At 43.6% G+C, this 21555-nt stretch overlaps 2 protein-coding genes across 7 annotated transcripts; one reads left to right on the top strand and one right to left on the bottom strand.

The window, feature by feature from the left end:
• Nucleotides 1-11: 11 nt before the first annotated feature.
• KIAA1191 lies at nt 12-12151 on the bottom strand. 5 transcript variants are annotated; one of them, XM_083488498.1, is made up of 10 exons: nt 11900-12130; nt 10098-10232; nt 9259-9354; nt 8914-8996; nt 7340-7530; nt 5728-5854; nt 4021-4145; nt 3326-3432; nt 2865-3010; nt 12-1654 (listed from the first exon to the last, which is right to left on the bottom strand). In XM_083488498.1, exons 4-10 carry the CDS (start codon nt 8939-8941, stop codon nt 1446-1448), a joined length of 933 nt encoding a protein of 310 aa, XP_083344624.1. In that variant the 5' UTR covers nt 8942-8996; nt 9259-9354; nt 10098-10232; nt 11900-12130; the 3' UTR covers nt 12-1445. The 5 variants fall into 5 exon arrangements, with proteins under 5 accessions (XP_083344624.1, XP_083344625.1, XP_083344623.1 ...); XM_083488499.1 differs by having other exon boundaries at nt 9259-9789; nt 9847-10232; XM_083488497.1 differs by lacking the exon at nt 10098-10232 and having other exon boundaries at nt 11900-12151.
• A 137-nt stretch (nt 12152-12288) lies between these two features.
• Nucleotides 12289-21447, top strand: ARL10 (ARF like GTPase 10). Of its 2 annotated transcripts, XM_083488539.1 has the most exons (5): nt 12289-14490; nt 14818-17215; nt 18236-18404; nt 18689-18864; nt 19796-21447. In XM_083488539.1, exons 2-5 carry the CDS (start codon nt 17024-17026, stop codon nt 19970-19972), a joined length of 714 nt encoding a protein of 237 aa, XP_083344665.1. In that variant the 5' UTR covers nt 12289-14490; nt 14818-17023; the 3' UTR covers nt 19973-21447. The 2 variants fall into 2 exon arrangements, with proteins under 2 accessions (XP_083344665.1, XP_083344664.1); XM_083488538.1 differs by having other exon boundaries at nt 12289-17215.
• Nucleotides 21448-21555: the final 108 nt, after the last annotated feature.

A 21555-nucleotide genomic window follows, 5' to 3' on the forward strand; every position in this document is an offset into this window, starting at 1 on the left:
CCTAACAGTCATTCTCTAAGTTTTTTTTATTATTGTGCAGAGATGTTAAGCACAGAGACATGAACACAAAATATCACAAAATAAGTTAACACTAAACAAAAAGCTGGATCACTGTTTACACACAGCAATGGTGATGACTAATAGGGCAGAAAAAGCTACAGTGGTATTGAAGCACAAGTCCTAATGTCGTCAATGTAAGTAAAGGAATAAGATGAAGCTGAGTGAGACACCACTAAGTCACTCAGCTGCAGAACTGCCAACAATCTGTAGAAACAACACAGTTCAGAAAGGGGACAGAACCCATTTAGGACATTAAAAAAAAAGATTAGTGAGGACTTCTCAGTAAACATGCTGTTAAACAAAAGACCTTTTTATCTGCATAATGGATATTCCAAGATTGCCATCTCATCACTATAAAGCCAACCGGTGACTTACGAGTTTAGGACAAGGGCAATACCTGCCCCCTATGTCTTCAAGCAATCACAGAACACATCAAGTCTTCCACTGTCTGATTGCTCAAATAGAAATTAGCAACAATTTATGCAAATGCCTATGTTCACATCTAAGGTGAGACGCTAGGTTAAAATCTTCCCTGTGCTCTAATGACTTATTTTCCTCTTCCTCCCTAAGAAATATATAAATAAGCATAACCACTGTCCCTTTAACTTTATAGTTATTATCTCACATCCTTTCCCCTGAAAGTGCTACTAATAATTCCCAAATGAATCCCCAGGAAAACAGCTACAAATCCCTCTGTTACCTCTAGGAATGAAGAAACTTTTCCATTCTACTGTGGCTCCAGCTTCATGGTATGCAGAACCCATTTGATGCAAAGGGCTTCACAAAGACTATCATTTCATAGTACAGTTCTAGAATTAGTACTGATTTTTTTTCATGTTGAAACATTTAGGTCCCTAAGACATGAATCTCTTACATGTAGAAATAGCCAAGCAGGGAGTCTTCAACTTTCAAGCATGGTGCTAAATTTCTCCAATATTCTTACCAGAACATTAGACTTCAGTTGATGCTAGATTCCCTCAAATGGTTCAAAGAAGATACTAGAAAGTTATACATTGTCCTTCAGTAATCTTGCACGAATAAGTAGATGTCTACACAAACAGCAGCCCAAATATTCAAGCCAAAAAGGTCCAATAAGTTGATAGTTTCCTTTTATAAAACTTAGGTATTCAGAGAAGCACAGAACTGCATGTCAGAACTCTGTTGGCAAGATAGTTATTATTTTGGTGCTGCGTAAGAGACCTTTGGAAGGAAAAAAAGAGCAAGAAATTCAGAAAGTTGCCCAAATCTTGTTTCACCACTGTCTGTAACTCTGACCTAGAAGAGACCTTCCTATGTCAACTGTATGTGTGGAATATGAAAGACACCCTAGGACAATATAGTCCATCAGATTTCAAGATCATCCTGCCTTTTAAGTGGAGGTGTTTCTAGAACCCAGTAGGAGTAAGCACATTCATGTCCCGGGGTCTGAGGTTATGAGAACGTGGGGACCGCTTCTTTTCATCCATAGCTGGAATGTCCATCTTGGGAGGCTTGAAAGTTGCAGGGTCCTCTGCCATCCTGGTGGCCTGGGCACGCATTAGTTCCATTGGGGTTGGTTTCTGGGCACCCTTATAGGCCTGGACGGTAAAGCCCCCTGAGAGAAGAGGAGGATACAAAAGAGATAAGAGAAAGGCAAAAGCAGCAAACCATTACGCACATCTGTGCAGATGTACAGCACAATCAAGACTTGTGTAAGCAATTGCCATTTCATCAAATTCTAAGCACTAACCTGGTGTGCTCTGGTCCATGGGGTCACGAAGAGTCGGACACGACTAAACGACTAAACAACAAGCACTAACCACCATGTGGCATGTGGCAGTTCTCTTTGTCAACAAAAGATATTTGTGTATTCCTATAGTGACAGTCATATGTGGAAGCTATACCTAAAACTGCAACTCAAGTATCCCTTGTGATAAGCTTTTTGCACATAATCTATGGCAACTTTGCCTTGAACAGAATTTAATTGTCACTGGAAGATTCAGGAATAGTTCTGGCAAATCAGCATTAAAGGAGCAATGCAGATGGTTAAAGAGTCAGGATAATATTCACTACATTTTTTCTTAAAAGAAATAAGTAGGCTTATTGAGAAAGTACAGAACAGACATTCCTCTATCAAGTATGACTGAAGGCAAAACAAAACACTAGTAGTTAACAGTTAGTAAAACCACATTAACTACAAATTTAGGATTAACGCTGCTGTTACAAAAGCACAATAATGTGCGGGGGGGGGGTACAAGACTGAATCCAAAGTTTGATTTTCCGACCTTTGAATGCAGCATTCAAGTTCTATGCCATAGACTGCAGAAAGCTGTGGACACACATTTTACTATATGCCACACCTTGATATATGCATTCTCTTCTGTAGTCCCAATTCCAATTGACAACGAATTCTTCCCATTTACTTTTAAGTCTCTTCATAATTTTAACTCTTCGTTAGAGCAGGGCTCAACTAATACATCAGCTGACTCCCATCAGCAGAATTCCTGCACAAGGGCTTTCACTTGTGCTATGGGGGTTTCCCTCCTCTCCCCATACACCCCAAAATTGGCTCTGGGGGCATCAGAAGAAGCCCTGGAATAGTATGCAAGGGGAGGAGAGGGGGGATTGTTCTTTCTGGCAAGCCAAAATGCTTGCCTTGACAAAACAATTACCACAGTGTGATGTTTAATTTCTCCTTTAGTCTTTAAAGCCAAAGCTTGCTACTTCGGTCTTTTGTAAAATGAACACATATTTTTGAAGACTGTATTTTTGGAAGAACACATATTTTTGAAGACAAAGACTGTTTTCTTAAAATGTTGCTATACCTGAATCAGTGTGTTTTTGAAGAGCTCTGGGTCCAAAGATGCTCCATTTTTCAGACGGTACTTTATCGCCATCCCCACCACCGGAATCCATGGCAGCAAGCTCAGGACCCGTGATGGATGCGGAGGACCCCTGACTAAACCAACCCCTGAAGAGAACAAATCAATTAAGAACTGAAACCAGATAGGCAGACCATGGTAGTATCTGACTACCACAAACATTTAATCCCAACTGAACAATTCTCACTCCACATAGGGTTTACACCAAAAGATAAATCCAGGAGAAAATTATGTGAGCCACATTACCTACCCACAACAGAAAGACTGAGTATCTTTAAAAATGCAGCAAAAAAGCATTGGACAGATTCCACAAACAGGATTCGCAAAACCCAAAAGGAAACTAGGATTCCTATTAATTTAGACACATAGTTAAGTGCCCTTTGTTTTCCTCTTGGGAAATGTACCTGTATGTGCGCTTGGGAGAGGAATGGGGAGTGCTGCTTGGAGTGGACTGGGCGGAAGAGGCCTGTTTATCTTCTTTTGCCATCTCTCCACTTTGCATCTTTAGGTTCTGTTAGAAAGGGTAAAGATGTACAGTTGGAAGCTTTCCAATTCTAGCAAGTGAACAGTGAGCAGCCACAGTTTAATTTTGTTTATTTCATTGGTAAAGCTTAATAAAAGCATGATGCAGCATATTAATGAGACTTGCATGCAAGACTGTATGGAGACATTTCTGCCTTGATTACAGCTACCTCTCAGACATACCATCTTTCAAGTCATCACCCTCTATTACTGAACTTTGTATTCCGCTTCAAAGGCATAGCACCCATTTCCCAGTAATAGTAAATTCTATATGTTCAGTCTCAGAAAGTTAGGCTTTTGGTGCAGGGAAATAAATAATTTACATAAATTACTTTCACTGCCAATGCCTCACTGGTACTGATCAAGAACTCAATAAATTATATTTAACTGGCACTAGACTCAAGCTCTCTTAACACAAACTCTGAAACAGGATGCAAACCAGAAAAATCCCCGATTCTATTGTGCCAATGGCACCTATTAGCAAACTTTCCACACCTAGTTCTGAAAAGTAGTAATTTACAACCAATACCAATTTAAAGAATTCACTACTAAAGCACAGTGAGACCCAACACCTTACATGGAGTGACTCAGCCACACGATGGTATTTAGTCTCCTCTGCAGTGAGGCCTTTGTGGGGAGTGTATCCGGCATCTCTCAACCCTGCCTGCTGCTCAAAGCGTTGAATGCTCTCCTGAGTTTGCTCTAGAACGGACAACATGACACATTCATACAAGCCACAAACACTACGGCCTGCAACAAATTTCTAAAAGCCAATATCCTATAGCCTTTATAGTTATTAGAAATGATAAAGCACGGAGGGGGAGATTTCTTTAAGCCATCTATTATAAAGCGCCAGAGCAACGCACAGCACAGTTAAAAAATGTTCTGGAACTTTCATCATTCCAGCAGATTGGAAGGGGAGGACAGGACTAAAGTTAAAAAGAGAGACCAGTATAGTAAAATAATCTAGGATTGCTTTGTTTATTAAATTTGTATACAGCCCTTCACCCAAAGATCACAAGGTGGAGAATATAAATAGTCCCCTTCCCACAAACACATTTAAAAGGCCATAGATTGTTTAATCAGCTAAAGGCCTGGTTATACAGAAATGTTTTCCTTTGCCCTGAGCTCTTCCTACAAGTGAGCTCACTGTATTTTTGGGTTCCAGAACCAGACTTTCTAAACCAGGGATGGGGGACATGTGGCCCTGCAGGTGCTGTTAGATATTGTTACTGTCTATTGGCCATATTGCCTAGCTGATGGAAGCAGTAGCACATTATCTTGAGTCACAGGTAGGTTCCTCATCCCTGTTCTAAACCTTTACTGCAACAACTTTTGTTATGTTCTCATGAATGCAGCATAAATTCATACATAATCAGAAGCTGGGCCCCAAAAAGAAGCCACCAGGGTTTAGGAGGAACACCTTCAGAATGCCTTCCTCCAATCTACTGTTATTCAGAGCAGAAACCTCAACCCTGTCCTTTAGTAGCTTTTTTAAAGAAAAATTATGCAATAGTAACGGCTATCTTTAAATATTAATAAAATATGTTTCCAGGAATTATTTCTTAAACATAAAAGGAAGTTTCCTTCATTGCTTTACTGTAAGAAAGTAATATACCTGAACTAGACTTCCATTCTGCTGTGATCACTAGACTTCCAAAACAGAAAAACTACAAGAGACTCAAAATGGTGAAATATATATGCCACATCCAAAGCATGCTGATTCAAGCATATTGTCTATGTGCCAGTTATCTGCCCATTAGTAGGAGGAAGAAATGTACCATTAACAATTGTTTAATTCACTGTAAATTCAATGGAAGTGTGTATTGAGTTTTCCCAAAAGATTTAACAGCTACAATTAAACATAAGTGCCAACAAATTATCTTCCACAGCCATTCATTTTAATACATTGACTGGACAAATGGAATGAGTTTGCCAAGCTAACAAGTAAGAGCTGGCAGTACAGTCCCACTACCACAAAACACATAATGAAGTGCTGCAGGACTTAAGAAGAATTAAATTTCCATGCTGTTTCCCTTAGGTTACATGCTAGCATTTAGGTACTAAAGAGGATCAGAATATGGAGGTAGAGCATCAGATTCATTCTTACAGCATTTTGTTTGACCCTTTCCATTAGGGAATCCAATCTCTTTGAAGGCCTTTCTGAATGGACAACTATATCACAGAGAATTAAAATAACCCACATGGTAATGAGAAATAAACCATATTGCAAAATTTGATCTCCAGGGTAACTTGCCTACTAGAGGAACACAAGAGCTCTTACTTGTAATGAGAGAATTCATGATGATGTGGGTGGCCTTGGCCTTCACTACAGGAACCTTGTTCACAGTCTCAGTGGAAGATGAGGGGGTAATGGCAGATGGATGCATGCTAGTCTCCCCTTCCTCATCCTGTGCAGAGGAAGCCAGGGACAGTTTGAGGAGAAAGGGGCAAAATTACCTTAGGAGAATCTCACATACTACTCCTGATCCTCAAGGGAAGGAGTCCTGGAATCATACTTGAACTGTACAGATTGAACATGGTGCTCTTGCCATTTTCCCACCCTCTCATCTATAACATTTTAATTCTGTATAGTATTTAGAAATCTTTGGTCTTGCATCCAGCAGATAATCAAAATATCATTATATGAAGCTAGAGCTCACTCCTATTTTCACCAAAAACCAGGTCCGCTGTAGTCCATGAAAACAGGTGAAAATATTCTCTCCTGCATAGAAGATAACTCCAAACCCCAAGTCTAGTTCTCCTCATAAGATAACTATGGCTTTCTGATTATTCCCTGCTTTTGAAAAGTAAATCCAGGATCACAATCTGTCACTTGCCACCCACCCACAGCCATTTAACCCTAGTAAAAATCTATAGTTGTTGTTTTTTTTTAAATCATACCAGCTCTTCGTTGTGACACTTACACTCTTTTTGTCAGACATTTCACCAGTTCTGACCAGTTACAGCCATTGTAATGAAAATGAGTGTTTCTCCCTCAATAACTGTTGCTATAAAAAGTATCAGAAGAGCATTTGTATTATTGGAATCTGCTTGACTCGAGAAAAATGGAGTGTGCCTCTGGAACGAAGCCAAGCCGCTGTTAATAGCACTGAAGTGACCTCTCAGGGGTGCAAGCCTGGGCAATGTGTATGGAGGTCCTTGGCTGCCCAGTCAACAAGACCCTACTCTCAGCCTTGCTGAAGTGGTCCAAAGGAAAGCAGAGCAATACGTTTGGTACCAGCTTGGCTTCAGGAGTTGCCAGGAGGCGGCGTACAAGGTGCCAACCAACCATCTTAGGGACTACGTTCTGGTTTTGTGGGGGGTTTACCCCTTAGCTTTTTCTTCCCTGAAGATATCCTGCAAGGCAGCAGAGGTTTAGGATCAGGGTTTTACTTCTCCTAGGTGGATGAGCCCCACCTGCCCCTCACTTCCCTCTACAGCACGTGCAGAAACTGTCTTCTTGACACTTGGACCCACTATGGGTCTTGTCCGCTCAATCTGCCAGAGCCTGTATTCACATGCAGGGGAAGTCCCTAGCTCAACGAGGGTTTGAGACTCAGCTACCCTCACCTGATTTAGCCGGCCAGTCAAAGCTGTCTCCCGGGGTGTGGCTGTCACATGCTGATAACTTCTAGGAGCCACAGGTGAGAGCTGAGTGCAGCGTGGGAGCCAAAGGTGGACAAAGTACCCCAGAAGGAGCACACTACATCTCCCACCAGAGGTACTACACCTCCCCTAACACCCCATACACCCAGAAGAGCAAAGCAATGCAAATCTGATGCCCCTCAGCACAGTTAATTTCAGTGGTTGATTTACGTCTTCAGTGGGACATTAAAAGTGGTATTTACTGGACACCTCATACCACCTCTATAGTCACTCTAGAGACTGCATACCTTGGAAATATTTTCATATTTGCGTTCTGGGACGACTGGCTGTTTCCACAGGATATTGGTGGACATATTTGGAGGAGGAGGGGTCATTGGTGCTGTATCCTCAAGGGCATCATCATAACTGAATGTCCGACGGTTCATTCCAATGGGTTGGGACATCTTTCCTAGAAAGCCTCCAGAGCCATGCTCAATAGCTAAGGACAGAGATGAAAATTTCACAGTAGGCTGCACTTTTAGAATGTCAACTTTATACAAGCAAGTAGTACAGATCACATTAGCACTTATTTCATTAAGATGATCTTCTAGCATCAGTATCACAGGATTTTAGAACATTGTGATGTAACTAACTTTCTTTCAGGCCCAAGGCCACATCACCGTATTCCAACTCCGTCAGGGCAACATGCCACAGGTAGGCATGGCCACCTTATAGCAGGCAAGCAAGAGCACCTGTGCACAAGCCACCACATGCATACCAGGGAATACGCACACAAACAGCAAGCAAGGTGAAAAATGAAATTGACAATAGCTGTGAGGGTAGTTTCAACCTCTCTGCCCAGTACTATGAGGATGAAATTCCATTAGTGTACTATGCCCCCCTCAATCTCAAGGCAGCACCACACTGGGTCAGGGAATTGGGGGCTACTGGAGAAGACTTAGTGGACTGGATGAAGCCCATTGGCCACTGGTTCACCACTACTGATCAAAACAATGCACTTGATCCATTTCAACCAATAATTAGAGAGCTAAAGGTGCTACTAGAGCTAGAAATTCTTAGGTCAAAGCTCCTAGAAACACTGTTACCCAAAAAAGTCTACTGCCTATTAATTTAGGCACTTATCTAGTCCAGAATTACTAAAACCCAAGCCCTAGCACTAAAGCATTTATTCAGAATCTTTTCCCACATGAGACACCTAGGATCAGGAAGGTAATCAACTTTTCATTAAAAGATGTTCAAACAGAATAATCCCAGAAAACACAACCTAAAAAAAAACCAGGCTAGAAAATGTTTAGGTACTTAGGATGGTCATTCGATTTCATAGGGATCTGAAGAATTTTCCATCCCTGCCGAGATGACTTCCCAAACTAATGGCAAACAGCCTTTTCACTCATAATCAGGTAAACAGGCACACTAACCATCGGATTTCAATAAATTCACTCAATAGCAAATTAAAAGTCAAGTAATGGTAGCATGAAATACATAATCCTGAAGGCAATCTGAAAAACTACTTCCAGGAACAGATGGAAGAATTCATCTCAGGGGAGAACTCCATCAATTTAGTAATTAATTCATCATCATCTAGTTAGCAGTTGTTGGTCATTAGCAGGGAAGAAAACTGACAACTGCAACCATAAGATGCTAGGTCACCAACAGATGTATTGTTGAAGCGCAATTACAATTCTCTCTAGAGCAGAGTCAGATCTTTATGTGTGTCTGCATTTAGTGTGGTACAGCTAGACCTTCATAAAGACAACACAAATAGACTTGGGAGATTTGAATAAAGAGCCTGATGATATTTGTTACAATTACCACTAGACACTTTTACACCCGACACATTTACTTAGATAATGAGTTTTACCAGGAGCATCTGTTCGTCTTGAAGCCATGATTGCAAGTCCAGGTGTTTCACTATATGGAAATCCAGAACAGTATTGCTGTTACCTAATAAAAACAGAGGGTACTTTCATCTGCAAAAGTTACACCATAGCAAAGGATCCTGGTTTATAATAAAACTAGAGTATGTCAATGAAGCTCCACATATTTTACTTTGCTTATAAAGCTAGCAAGATGTCTAACATTTATTTTGATGATTTAAATAATGAAGCAATGAAAAGGTATTATGACCTAACTCATTTTAAATTAATCAGCCTGCGTATCATTGTAATCAAATTTTTTATAAGAAAAAAAAACTAACAGAGCTTACCACAACTTATGATGAGAGAAAGATGTCAAAAAAGGACCATTCTGTTGCTGATGCTGAAACTAGCAAACCATCCTCACGAGCTTCCATGCAGACAGACTGACAAAAATTCAGAAGCAATAAATCTTTACTAAAGTAAGACAGTCTACAATTGCAGTAAAATTGTATTCATAATAACCCAATTCAATACTGACAGAAAGCCACTTCAACCTTCATAAAGGAGAAAATAGTGCACAACACTCAAATGCCTCATCTACCTGTTAACCATTAGGTTGGTGGTTTGAGCCCACCCAGAGACAGCTGTGAGCAGAATTTCTGTATTGCAGGGAGTTGAACTAGATCAGGGACGTCCAACAGGTAGACCGTGATCTACCGGAAGATCACTGAATGTCTTGAGGTAGATCACTGGCTCCCCCCAAAGAAGCTCAACAACTTTGGCTTCCCTTAAAAAAAGCTCAACAGTTTAGCCCTGCACCTCCACAAAACGGTGCTTTCCTCCTCCCTAAAAAAAAAAAAAAGCTTAACAACTTTGACCTGAATCTCTTAAAAAACGGGCCTTCCTCCTCCCTATAAAAGCTCAACAACTTTGACCTGAACCCCCAAAAAGGGGGCAGATCACTGCCAGTTTTTAACTCTTAGATCGCAGTCTCTTGGGAGTTGGCCACCCCTGGACTAGATGATCCTTCCAACTCTACAATTGTATGTGGGAATTCTCTAACATTTGAAGTGGTCTCAACTAGACACTATGTACATCAACCACACCAAAGAAACCTTCACTCAGTTGGACTGCCAAGTACTTGCAAAAATATAAAATATAAATATGAAGTTATAAATTAGCATACTTGGACTGCAGTAGTAAATAAGTCCAGTCAAAGTTGACTATGGGGTGCTGCGCTCATCTCACTTCAAGCTGAGGGAGATGGTATTTGTTCACGGACAGCTTTCCGGGTCATGTGACCAGCACAACTAAACTGCTTCTGGAACAACAGAATACCCTGACGGAAGCCAGAGCACATGGAAATGCTGTTTACCTTCCCACTGAAGTGGTACCCATTTATCTACTTGCACTAGCATGATTTCAAACAATGGGATTCAAACTGTGGACCTTCCTACTGCAGTGGCAACACCACAGGGTCAAAGAACACTCCACATCTCAATCAACATCTATGTAATCTACAATGGCACCTGGTTTCAAGGTAATGGGAAGTTTTCCAGCACAATATAAAGCAATCAACAGTGGTAGTTTACCTTTGAATTAATAAAATACAATGGTCTCAAAAGGCATTCTGGTGATTTACCCAGACAATCAAAGGTAAGCATTAAATAACTCAGGAGAGGTAGGTATTTCCATGAGGGAAATGCAGACTTGCCATAGATATAGCCTCCATAGCAGTAATGTTATCAGAGTGGGTGAGATATAAATAAGATGCCACAATGTAATTTACATTAATTTTTCTAACCATCATCTGTTGACCAGTTCTAAGCATTTTACTCTTCTTCCAACTGCAGAAACTGCTGACCTGGAAAGCAGCCATACAAACACCCACTAGCTCATGCCAGCATATTCTCCCATATGGTTGCAATTAACAGAAGGCAGATGCTGTAAATGCAGCTTCAAGAGGCACCAAGTCCAAATGGCCACTTAAGTCTTGTCCAGCAAAATTGCTACTTCTTGCAGCCAAGGAAATGGTTTAAATCCAAGTGAGCCTATTCTCTTCCTCCTCCAATGAGAGAGGATGCAGGGGCTAGCGGCATTGGCTACTTTTAACATACTAACTGCATACAACATCTAACTGTTGAGGCACTTTACATATTATGAATCACTTTGAACAACCATCAACATGCAAGGAAAATAAGTTTTGCTGTAGGCTCAAAAGGTTTAGTCCACTAACAATCATTCCCTAAGCAAGTGTGTAAGGGAGGGAGGCACACCACCGACAAGTGTAGGCAACAGGTCCGTCTCATAGCTTAGGCTACAACCCTATACTCGCTTTCCAGGGAGTAAGCCCTTTTGAACTCAATGTTGAGGAAAGTTTTTAATGTTTGACGTTTTATCGTGTTTTTAATATTCTGTTGGGAGCCGCCCAAAGTGGCTGGGGAAACCCAGCCAGATGGGCGGGGTATAAACGATAAATTAGTATTAGTATTTAGCTTGCTTCCGAGTAGACATGCATAGTTAGGCTGAACACAGACAGGGAAAGGCGAGGCGTTAGTTTACAAAACGAATGCAGTGAGATTAAAAGCGCGTTTAATATATTTTTGCATGTTTACTCGAGAGCAAGTCTCACGGAGCCTGCAAGAGGCCTTGCTCCCAAGTAAGTGTTTTTAGGATGGCACCCTAAGAAAAAGAGGCGGTTGCCTCAGATTTCACCACAAGCAGCATCTTCCGTCCCCGTCCCGCCCTGTCCCGGGGGAGAGTTCAGGTATTTTCCAAATTCTGTAGGCTTCAGGCTCTTCCAAGCAGATGTCTGGGAAGGTGTCGCGCAAAATAAATTCCGTCGGAGCCTTTCATCCCCGAGCCCAGCCTCCTCCTGATGGTCTGCGGCGGTTCCGCGACCGGCCTATCCCGCCCACTACGCGCCGTAAACAAGGCCGCGCTCGGCTGCTTTGCCTGCCTGCCCTCCCGCCCGCCTCTTTCCCTTACCTCCTCCTCTTCCTGGGCCGCCCGCAGCCCTCGGACTGGGTCCCCCCGGTACTAACAGGCCCGCTGCGCCCACGAGTCGGACGAGAGCAGGAGGCGGAGGAGGCCGCCCGCGAGCAGACGCCGGTCAACGAGATCCGGAGGCGCCATGGCGCAGCCCGAGCCGGGAGGAAGAGCTCAAGCCAGACCAATCCAGATCAGCAGCAACGCGGCTGACGACATGCAACTGAAAGGACGCCGGCGGAGGGAGCGCAATATATAAGCTGAACGATCTCGCGAGAGTTCAAGCTCGCGGCGTTTGAGAGGCGAATGCTGAGGGAACTTAGCAATTGGTATTCAGAAGCTTACGGGCAACGGAGATGGGCAGAGCGCAGGGGTCGTGCATGCATTGATATACAGTAGCCTTGTTCTCTATGAATCTGTCTAATCCTCTTTTAAAGACGTCCACGTCGATTGTCATCAGTGCCTCCTGTGGGAGCGAGTTCCATAGTTTGTGCTGTGTGAAGAAAAAGTACCTTTTGTCCTGAATCTTCCAACATTCAGCTACATTGTATGTCCACGAGTTCTAGTGTTACTAGAAATGGAGAAAAATTGTTCGTTTTCTCCATGCCATGCATAATTTTATATCTTTCTAGTGCTTTTTTCTAAAAATGAAATGTTTAGGGGTACTCTCATTTTCCTACTCATATTGAAATATTGCCCCTCAATGAGGCCAAACTTAGATTCACAAAATGTCTGGGGTATGTGTACCCCTGTGTCCCCCCAGAAAAAGGCACTGTATCTTTCTATCATGTCACCTCTAAAAAGCCCCAAATGCAGCAGCCTTTTCTCATAAGGGTATTGCTCCATCCCTCGGATCATTGTGGTTCCACCTTTCTGAAACCTTTCCAGCTCGAAAATAACCTTTTTTGAGGTGAGGCAATCAGAGCTGTACACAGTGTTCCAGGGGCAGTTGCACCATAGATTTGTACTTGTATCGGCAGTTTTATTTTCAATTCCTTTCCTAATAATTCCTACCATGATATTTTTTTTTATTTTATTTTTACCGCTGCCACACACTGTGTCAGCTTCTTCATTGAGTTGTTCACTCTTTTTCCTGGTTAGTCATCACCAGTTCTGACTCCATAAGTGTATAGGTTAAATAGGATTTGGGGGCCCAGCATGCATGAGTTCACACTTATTTACATTGAATTGCACTTGCCATTTTACCACCCATTCACACAGTTTGAAGATGTCCTTTGGACGCTCGTTGCAATCCTTCTTTGTTTTAATGACTGAACAATTTAGTATCATCAGCAAACTTGTCCACCTCACTGCTCACCCCTAACTCTAGATCTTTTTTTTTAAAAAAAGTTAAAAAGCACAAGTCCCAATACTGATCCTTGGAGGACTCCACTTTCTACATCCCTCCATCAAGACAGCTATCTATTTACTCCTGCTTTTTGCATTCTGTTATGTAACCAATTTCTAATCAATAATACGTATTCCTCTTGCCCTGTATCTGCTTACTAAGCAGTCATTGGTGAGGTACCTTCTCAAAAGCTTTGTGAATATCCCAAGTACACTGTGTCAACTGGATCACCTCTATCTATATGGTTGTTGACACTCTCAAATAACTAATAGGTTAATAAAACAGGCCTTACTCTTGCAGAACTCATGCTGACTCTGCTTCAGCACAGCTTGTTCTAGATGACCGGTCACAGTGTTCCGTTGCACTAAACGTGGTTTAGTCATGCTGGCCACATGATCTGGAAAGCTGTCTGTGGACAAACGCCGACTCCCTCGGCCTGAAAGCGAGATGAGTGCCGCAACCCCGTAGTCGCCTTTGACTAGACTTAACCATCCAGGGGTCCTTTACCTTTTTTACCTATGTGATTGGTTGTTTTATCTTGAACAATACCTCCCACCAGTTTCCCCAAGGCAGATGTTAAGCCAACCAGCCTGTAATTTCCACAGTGCTTTTGAGGAATCTGCACCTTTGGGGATTTCTGGCTTGCTAATTTGATGCTTTCTTTAACAACCAGAGCAACACCAACTCCAGTATGTCTTCCCTGTTCTTCCTATAGTATTTATATCTAGATATAATCATGTCCTGCTGGTTCTCTCCTTTCCACCAGGCTAGTCATGCTTGGAAGGCCTGTTATGAAACGATGGGAATTGTGATTTTGTGCTCTAGTTTTGCGTAACGTTGCTGAATTGCCAGTGTATTCCTGTAATACAGAAGCAATTTAGTTACAAATCAAATTACAGACCTTGAAGCCACATTTCAAGGCTGTAATTTGCCCCCACCCCAAAGTCCCTGACACATGCACACCCACACACCTCTTTGCAGCAGACGAAAGTTTGGTGAGATGTGGCAGGGGCAACTTTTGCCAAGCCCTGGTATGCATGTGTACTTAAAGGCAGGGGAGGGGGGAACTGTCCAGAACAATTATATAACTTCAATAAGTTATGCCTTTCTTCTTGTTTTCCTCTTCCCTCCCCATTACGTTTTCCTTTTGTATGATGTCTGTTAGTTTGTGAGCTTGAAGGCAAGGGGCTGGTTTGTCTTTTAATCTCTGTACAGCACAAAGAAAAAAGTAGGAACTTTAGAAGTAACGTTGTTGTTTTTAGAAGAAGAGTGAAACTGGAACCTTGCAAACATTTGTGTAGGGCTCACAAGGATTCATATGAAGGTACTAATATTCAACCTGTATTCCAAAGCATACTGCCTTTGACAGTGGAGGTAGAACATGTTCAGGGTTAGTAGCCTCTATCTATCTATCAAACCTTTTTTGAAAATACAAATTAAAAGTAAAACAAAACAGATGCAAAAGGTGAGTACTAATTTAACAAGTTTAAGACAATTCAGTAACTATGCATACTAACAATCTTAACTCTTTCTCATTTAGATTTTCTTTAAAGGGTTTCAGGATAAAGAGAGAAAATAACTCAGAAGGTCCATAGTCTAGAGTACATGGGCCAGGGGAGAGGGCAACAGCCACTTTCCATTGAGCTTTAGCACTTATAGCTGCAGAGAAGCCCTTGAAAGCAGGGTTGGGTTGCATCCGAATAACCCCATACAGAAAACAAAGGAAACTGCACACATATTGCAGTATTGTTTTGTGACCTTTGGGAAAGTCAGAATTTACTGAGTGTCCTGAATCATCAAAGGATTGTTGTTAGGCAAGGTATCTGCTTGACACTGCAGTTCCAGCAAATAATGCTGTTGCCTTTATTTTTTAATGCAAATATGTCAGAGAAGAGAGATGGAAATAATTCTGAAAATGGCAATTTATTCCCTCCCACAGAAATGGTGCTTTTCTTCCGCAACGGGCTGGATAGTTATTCAGTACCATGACTCCTTTATTAAATATACCTTTAGGAATCATGGCACACTTCTCAGAGGCTGCTCAGAGTTTAATAAGAAACACTAATAATAATACAGTGTTACAATGGAATGAAGAGAGGGGTCTGAGATCAAGTCCCTATCCTGGCTGTTGTGGGCAGGAGCTGTTTCTCTTTTATTCTCTCTTATTCTCTCTTCCCCTCAAGACAATATGGTTCCTCAGAAATCTCCCCCCCCCCCAATTCTTTTTCATCTTTTAATTTTTGTCTTTTGTTATCATTGTTCTCTTTGTTTTATGTACATTTTAAAATGAAATAATAATATAAAACATTTACAAAAAAAGAAAGTTCCCCCCTTCAGATGTTTTCCCTGCCCTTCAATATTTGTTTATCTACAATACCAGTTATGTGCTGTCTTTCAATATCAAGCCCTCCCAAGGTGGTTTACAAAAGTTAACTAGCTTCATATACATAGCAGGAACACGGGGCTTCCAGATAAGAATCATCAGTCTACCTTCTCCCTGGACCCCTATGTGATATTACTTTTACCCATTCCGATGATCCACTTGCCCTGAGAATTGATACTTCTTTCGGGCAGGAGTCCTAGACTGTGGCATGTCTTTAAATACAGTTAAAAAATCACACCTGCCCAGCTTTATCCAACTTGCCTCTGAATACTGATTGCTGGAAACCGCAGGAGGGGAGAATGCTCTTGTGTTCAGGTCCTGTGTGCCAGGCATCTGTTTGGCCACTGTGAGAACAGGATGCCACCAACATGATTTTCATGGCGGTGCCTCAGAGGCAGACCAGTTCCAATCTGCATTTTGCTTGGGCATGGACAAACCCTCAGACCATTTGGTCCATCTAGGTTAGTACTGTCTACACTGACCAGAGGCAGCTCTTCAGGGTTTCAGGCAAGCTTCTTCTCCCTTTGCTCTACCTGGAGATGCCAAAGATGAAACCCAGGACATTCTGCATGCAAAATGTCCTGTCATCTTGGTATGAGGCATGAGCAAGGTTGGTCTGAGACATTTTGGCCTCTGGGGTGGACCACAAAATGGCACCTCCCCACCAGGGAAGAAAAGGTGAGTGAAGTTATACCGCAAGAACAAGGTGGAATTAAAGATCTGCATCCAGATCTGCTGCCCCTGTGGATCCTGCCACTAGAGGCAATTGCCTCGCCGTGCCTCATGGGTGGGCCAGCCCTGGACATGGGTAGGGGGACTTGTGGCCCTACAGATGTCATTGGACCCAAGCTCCCATTACTGTATTCCCAGGCAGCATGACCAGCGGTCAGGTATAACGGCAGTCTCAATCCAGCAATAGTGAGAATTCCGCCTTGGTGTAAGGCAATATTACGCTCAGCAATGCATTTTCTCTTTCTCTGTCACCCACCGCCCGCTCCCGGGGAATCTAACTAGGTGGAGAGACAGAGCATGTCCCCTTTAAGGCCGGGAGTGACGTCAGCCGGACTCCGTCCGCAGTTTGCTGGGGCTGATGCTGCCACCGGCCGGGAAATTCTCTGGCTGCTTAGACTGAGTCAGCAGCGCGCGCGCACGCACAGAGGCTGTTGTTGGTCAGCTGGGCGCATCTGCTGTGGATCGCTGCACTTGCTAGTACACAAGCCTCTTCAACCCAGGTTGCTAACTTGCGAAATAAGGAAGCATACGGATTTAAGGCAAGCCCAGGAGGCTGCAGGGGACTTTTCTGTGCGGGTTCATTCGGAGTGAGGCGCTGCTGGTGTTGTTGCAGTTACCTCTCCGCCTGATTGGAAGTTGTTTCAGTCCGGTTCCTTCGCCAATGGCTCCTGCTGGCGCCATCAGACACCTGAGCCTGGCGCTGGGCGCAGCGGTGGCCGCCCTGGGCTCCCTCCTTTTCATCGCCTGGAAGATCTACTTCCGAGACGTCAACGACAGCTGCATCGGCTGGAGGGGGCGCTGGGAGCAGCAGCTGGAAGCGGAGCTGGGGCGCAAGGCACCCGGAGGCGATGAGGTAAGATGGGTGGAGGCTGGGAGCGCCCTATACTCAAGGCCAGTGCTACTCTGTCAGCCTCCCCCTGGGACAATTGCAGCTCAGTTGCTAAAAGGAAGGAATATGTTTGGATCCATCCAGATCAGTCCTTTGCCTTAGGGGGACTGGTCAGATGTGGCAGATGGGGTCGTGATTCCAGGAAAGGTCCTAGAACAGATAATTCAACAGTCCTGTCCATGAGCACTTGGGAAAGGATGCCGTGATTCCTAAGACCCCGCATGAGTTTCTCAAAAACAGGTCATGCCAGAAGAATTTCATTTCATTTTTCATAGAGGATAGAGGTACAAGCTTGGTGGATCAGGGGAATGCTGCGGACATAGTGCTTCAGACTTTTGACAAAGCCCCCCTCCCCCTATTCTTGCAAGGAAGCTGGTAAAATGTGGACTAGTGGAGTAATTGTTGGGTGGATTTGTAGATGGTTAGCTGACTCAACTCAAAGAGTACTTGTTAATGGTTGTTTGTCATCCTGGAAAAAAATGATAAATGGGGGGCCGACTGCAGGGATCTGTCCTGGGCCAATGGTCTTTATAAACAACTTGGATGAAGGATTTGAGGGGATGCTCATCAAATTTGCAGTTGACATCAAACTGGGAGAGGTAGCTAGTGCTTCAGAAGACAGAATCAGGATCAAGTATATTGGTTTTGGATGCTTAATCTAAGAACATTTGCTCCATAGGTTACATAGGTTTGTGTATAGTACACAAAATAGCTTGATCTTCAATTTGGCTGGTATCTTCCTTGTTTGGATGCTTAATCTAAGAACATTTGTTGCAACTGCATCTAACAGTGCAAGGCTATCCATCTCTTTCATCTCTAAGTGACCTTCCCCAACAGCCTAACAATAACAGCTTTACACACAACCCAAACATGAAGTCTGGTTTTGCAGACTTGGGAAATAGCCACAGGTGAGGCTGCCAGTCATGAAAGGCCCTCCTGCAGCTGTTCTACTGCTGTGCCTCGAAGCTTTTCTTCTCTTTTCAGCCACCTTCCTGTGAGTATCAGGTTTTGGTCCTTGGTTTGGATGGGGCTGGAAAAAGCAGCATTATCCACTATATCTGCAGCACAGAAGCCAAGATGCACATAGCACCCACTCAGGGCTTCAACTCAGCACAACTACAGGCCAATGGGCTCCAGATGGACCTCCTGGAGGGTAAGTCCTACCATAGCCTCCTGGAAGCAAGGCAGTCTGGGACAGTGGGAGAACTTTGTAAGTGGCCTTGTATCATTGCTGTGAGAGAAATGTGCAAGGAATTCTCTCTGTGCCATTGCATCACAAATACTTTTGGGGGGGGAGGGTTTTACTAGAAGCTCTATGTGCCTAAAACAGAACTGAGTGTTCCATGCACCTGTTTTCTTCGGCAGTGGATGGGTGCCGAAAACATGCCATATACTCAACATGTATGGTTTTTATTTTTGGTCCTTTTTGTGTCTCAGTTGGTGGCAGCCAGAATCTACGTTCGTACTGGAACCACTACCTCAGCAAAGCCCATGTCCTAGTGTTTGTAGTGGACTCTGCAGATGGCCTGCGCCTCCACACTGCCCGACAGGAGCTCCATGGCCTGCTAGCAGAGGACCCTCAGTTGCCTCTGATAGTTCTCGCTAACAAACAGGTGGGCCTCTTCTTTCACTGGCCATTCTGGTTAGAAATGATGGGAGTTGTAGTCCAACAACTTCTGGGAATCCAAAGTTGAGAAAGACTGAGTCTAGACTAGAGCAAGGCAGAGGAACATTTTACCAGATGGAGCAGGACACCATTCCTGATAGGGATGACTCCTCCTGCTGGAGACAAGCAGGATCCTCAACTTGCAACACCATCTCTAGAGGGGAGGAGTCATTCCAACTCTCCAGACCTGCCTGCCGCAAGGGAAAGATGGGTCTTTGTGTCTCTCTCTGTGCGCTTGAGTGGAGTTGGGGCCAGAGGCAAAACTGGCCATGTTAACGGATATATAGTAAGCAATGCAGAAGTTATCTTTTGTATAGTAGGCCACACAAAGGTTAGCAGTGTTTATGTTTACACACACATCTTTCCATCCTCCAGCCAGGCAAGCAAGAGGCGTTATCACAGTCCAATGATAACATTCTAGCCAGGCAAATGCACACAAGGAAGGTGAAGAGCAGGGCTGGTGAGAGATGTGTCTTGGGGAAGAGTTCCAAGGGCCAGATGGAGATGCCCAGAGGGCCACCTTCAGCCTAGTTCCCCACCACTGATCTGGAGATGGAACCCTGGACGTGCAGAGATGGAAGGGACCCCCAAGAGCCATCTAGTCCAACCCCCTGCAATGTAGATCTTGTCTGTGCGCTTGACATCTTCTGTATATCATTTGCTTGTACTGACATGACTAAGTATATTGGATAGCTTATGGTGTTGTCATCAGCATTTAATGTCAAGTATAACTGTCTCCTTCCCAGCTCTCCTTTTCACATGGATTCTTGTCTGAGAACGAGTGAAAGTAGATTTAAAAGTGTGCTTAAATACATTCTCTTAAGGATGGGTGGGGAAGGGATGTCATTTGTTCAACCTGTGATCTATATCCACTCTAGGACAAGAGTGATGCGCTGAGTGTGGCAGAATTGCACGAGGAGCTGGCACTGAACACCCTGAAACATCAAAGGGAATTCTTTCTCCTGCCCACAAGTGCTACTGATGCTGGCCTGACCACCACAAACAGTGTTCTCCACCTGAAGAACCTGCTGCTCGAACTCCTGGCTCAGGTCTGAAGGTTCTTCAACATCTCTAGGATATTCAAGCCACATGGAGCCAACTCTTAGCTTCCTCTTAGCTTCTTGAGATCTTATCCTCAGAGACACAGGCTTTCCAGGTCCTCAAAAGAATTTTTTAGGTGTTTACTAAACCCCCTTCTGGAAAGAAGCCTTACCACCAATATAACCATCGAGACCTTGGCTAAAACAGGGGCAAAATATACTGACCGTGGGGATAATACAGTAGTCTTGGGGGTGGCTGCTGGCATCGGGTGCTGAAAGTCCTAGGGAATGGCACTGTCAATATTTGCACTAAGAACTATCACTTTGTCTTCAAGACTCGACACAGCAGGTCTATAGGAAAAGTCTGCCCTGTGCAGGCTGGAATACCTCATCCCTCACTGCCCTTTTGAGAAGCTGGGGATTGACTGTGCCCCTATGAAATACTATTAAATCCTCACTGCAATTAGCGGGGAACAGGATGTACCGTCTCAAACTGCCATGAGGGCTAGTCTGAGAGTGGGTGTTAAAGGAGCATCTCAGCAGAGCATGTGCAAGCAGCTATTCTGTTGAGGTGTCCCTGATGGCTGTTAGGGCTTTAAATGCTACTTATTAGTGCAATAAAATCTATCATACCTGATAAGCAACTTGATGGCTTAGCTGATCCCTCTCCAACATACTAGATGCCCTTGAATTACAGCCATTTCCTTAGCCTAAGCATGTTGGACCAATTGTGCTTCTGAGGCACTAGCTCCTTGCTCCAAGTGTCCTTGCTCAACTTCCAAAGTCAAGTTAGCCCCCAGTGAATTACTACCCTTAATCTCTTTCTGAAGAAAGAAAGAGTTGTGAATTTCAGTGAAAGGCTGCAGAAGGAACTGGAAAATTTGAGGTACCTAATATGAATTGCTGTGCCCAGGGCTAATGAAGCTGCAAATCACTTTCTCAGTTTGGTGCTATGTTTGATCTCAAGTCACCTGGCTCAGGACTCATTCCTATATCATCCATATTCCTCCTGAACTGGAAACTGTACAATCAGATAGTGTGGATGGAACATGCAAAGGGCCGGCCTCAGAGTTTGGGCTGCCCGTGATGTGGAAGAAGTTGCTCTCAGACAAAATGCCAATCTTACCTCTAGAGAAAGGAAAAGTTTTACGTGTTCAGCCAGGCAGTCCTGCAGAGGGACCTTGTGTTTACAAGCAGAGTTACCCCAACCCTTGTGTGCTCTTTCTCAAACAGTACATATGCCAACTTCCTGTTCCCTTTCCTCACAGCAGGAAAACAGTATTGCCTGAGCTTGGGCTACACTCCTTTTGCAAAACCTGATCACCTCTCCTGTCCCATCAAAGATTATGGGAAGCTTTGTTTGTGCCTGTGGCTCCTAGCCCTAAGTTCCTCTTGCCTGTATGAAATGGATAATTGGTGACCAACTGTTTACACTATGGGCCTCCCCCCCCCCCACACTGTATCAAATAAACCTTGAGTGGTTTGTCTCAGCTGTAAGGGATATGGTTGTGTTTTCTATGCAACTAGAGATATCACAAGGCCAGCAGCGTCATGTGTTATTGCTGTTAAGAAAGGCAGAACTCAAGGAGTGTTAAGGC

The sequence above is a fragment of the Podarcis liolepis genome (assembly GCF_965112155.1).
Source record: "Podarcis liolepis genome assembly, chromosome: 2".
NCBI classification, from domain to species: domain Eukaryota; kingdom Metazoa; phylum Chordata; class Lepidosauria; order Squamata; family Lacertidae; genus Podarcis; species Podarcis liolepis.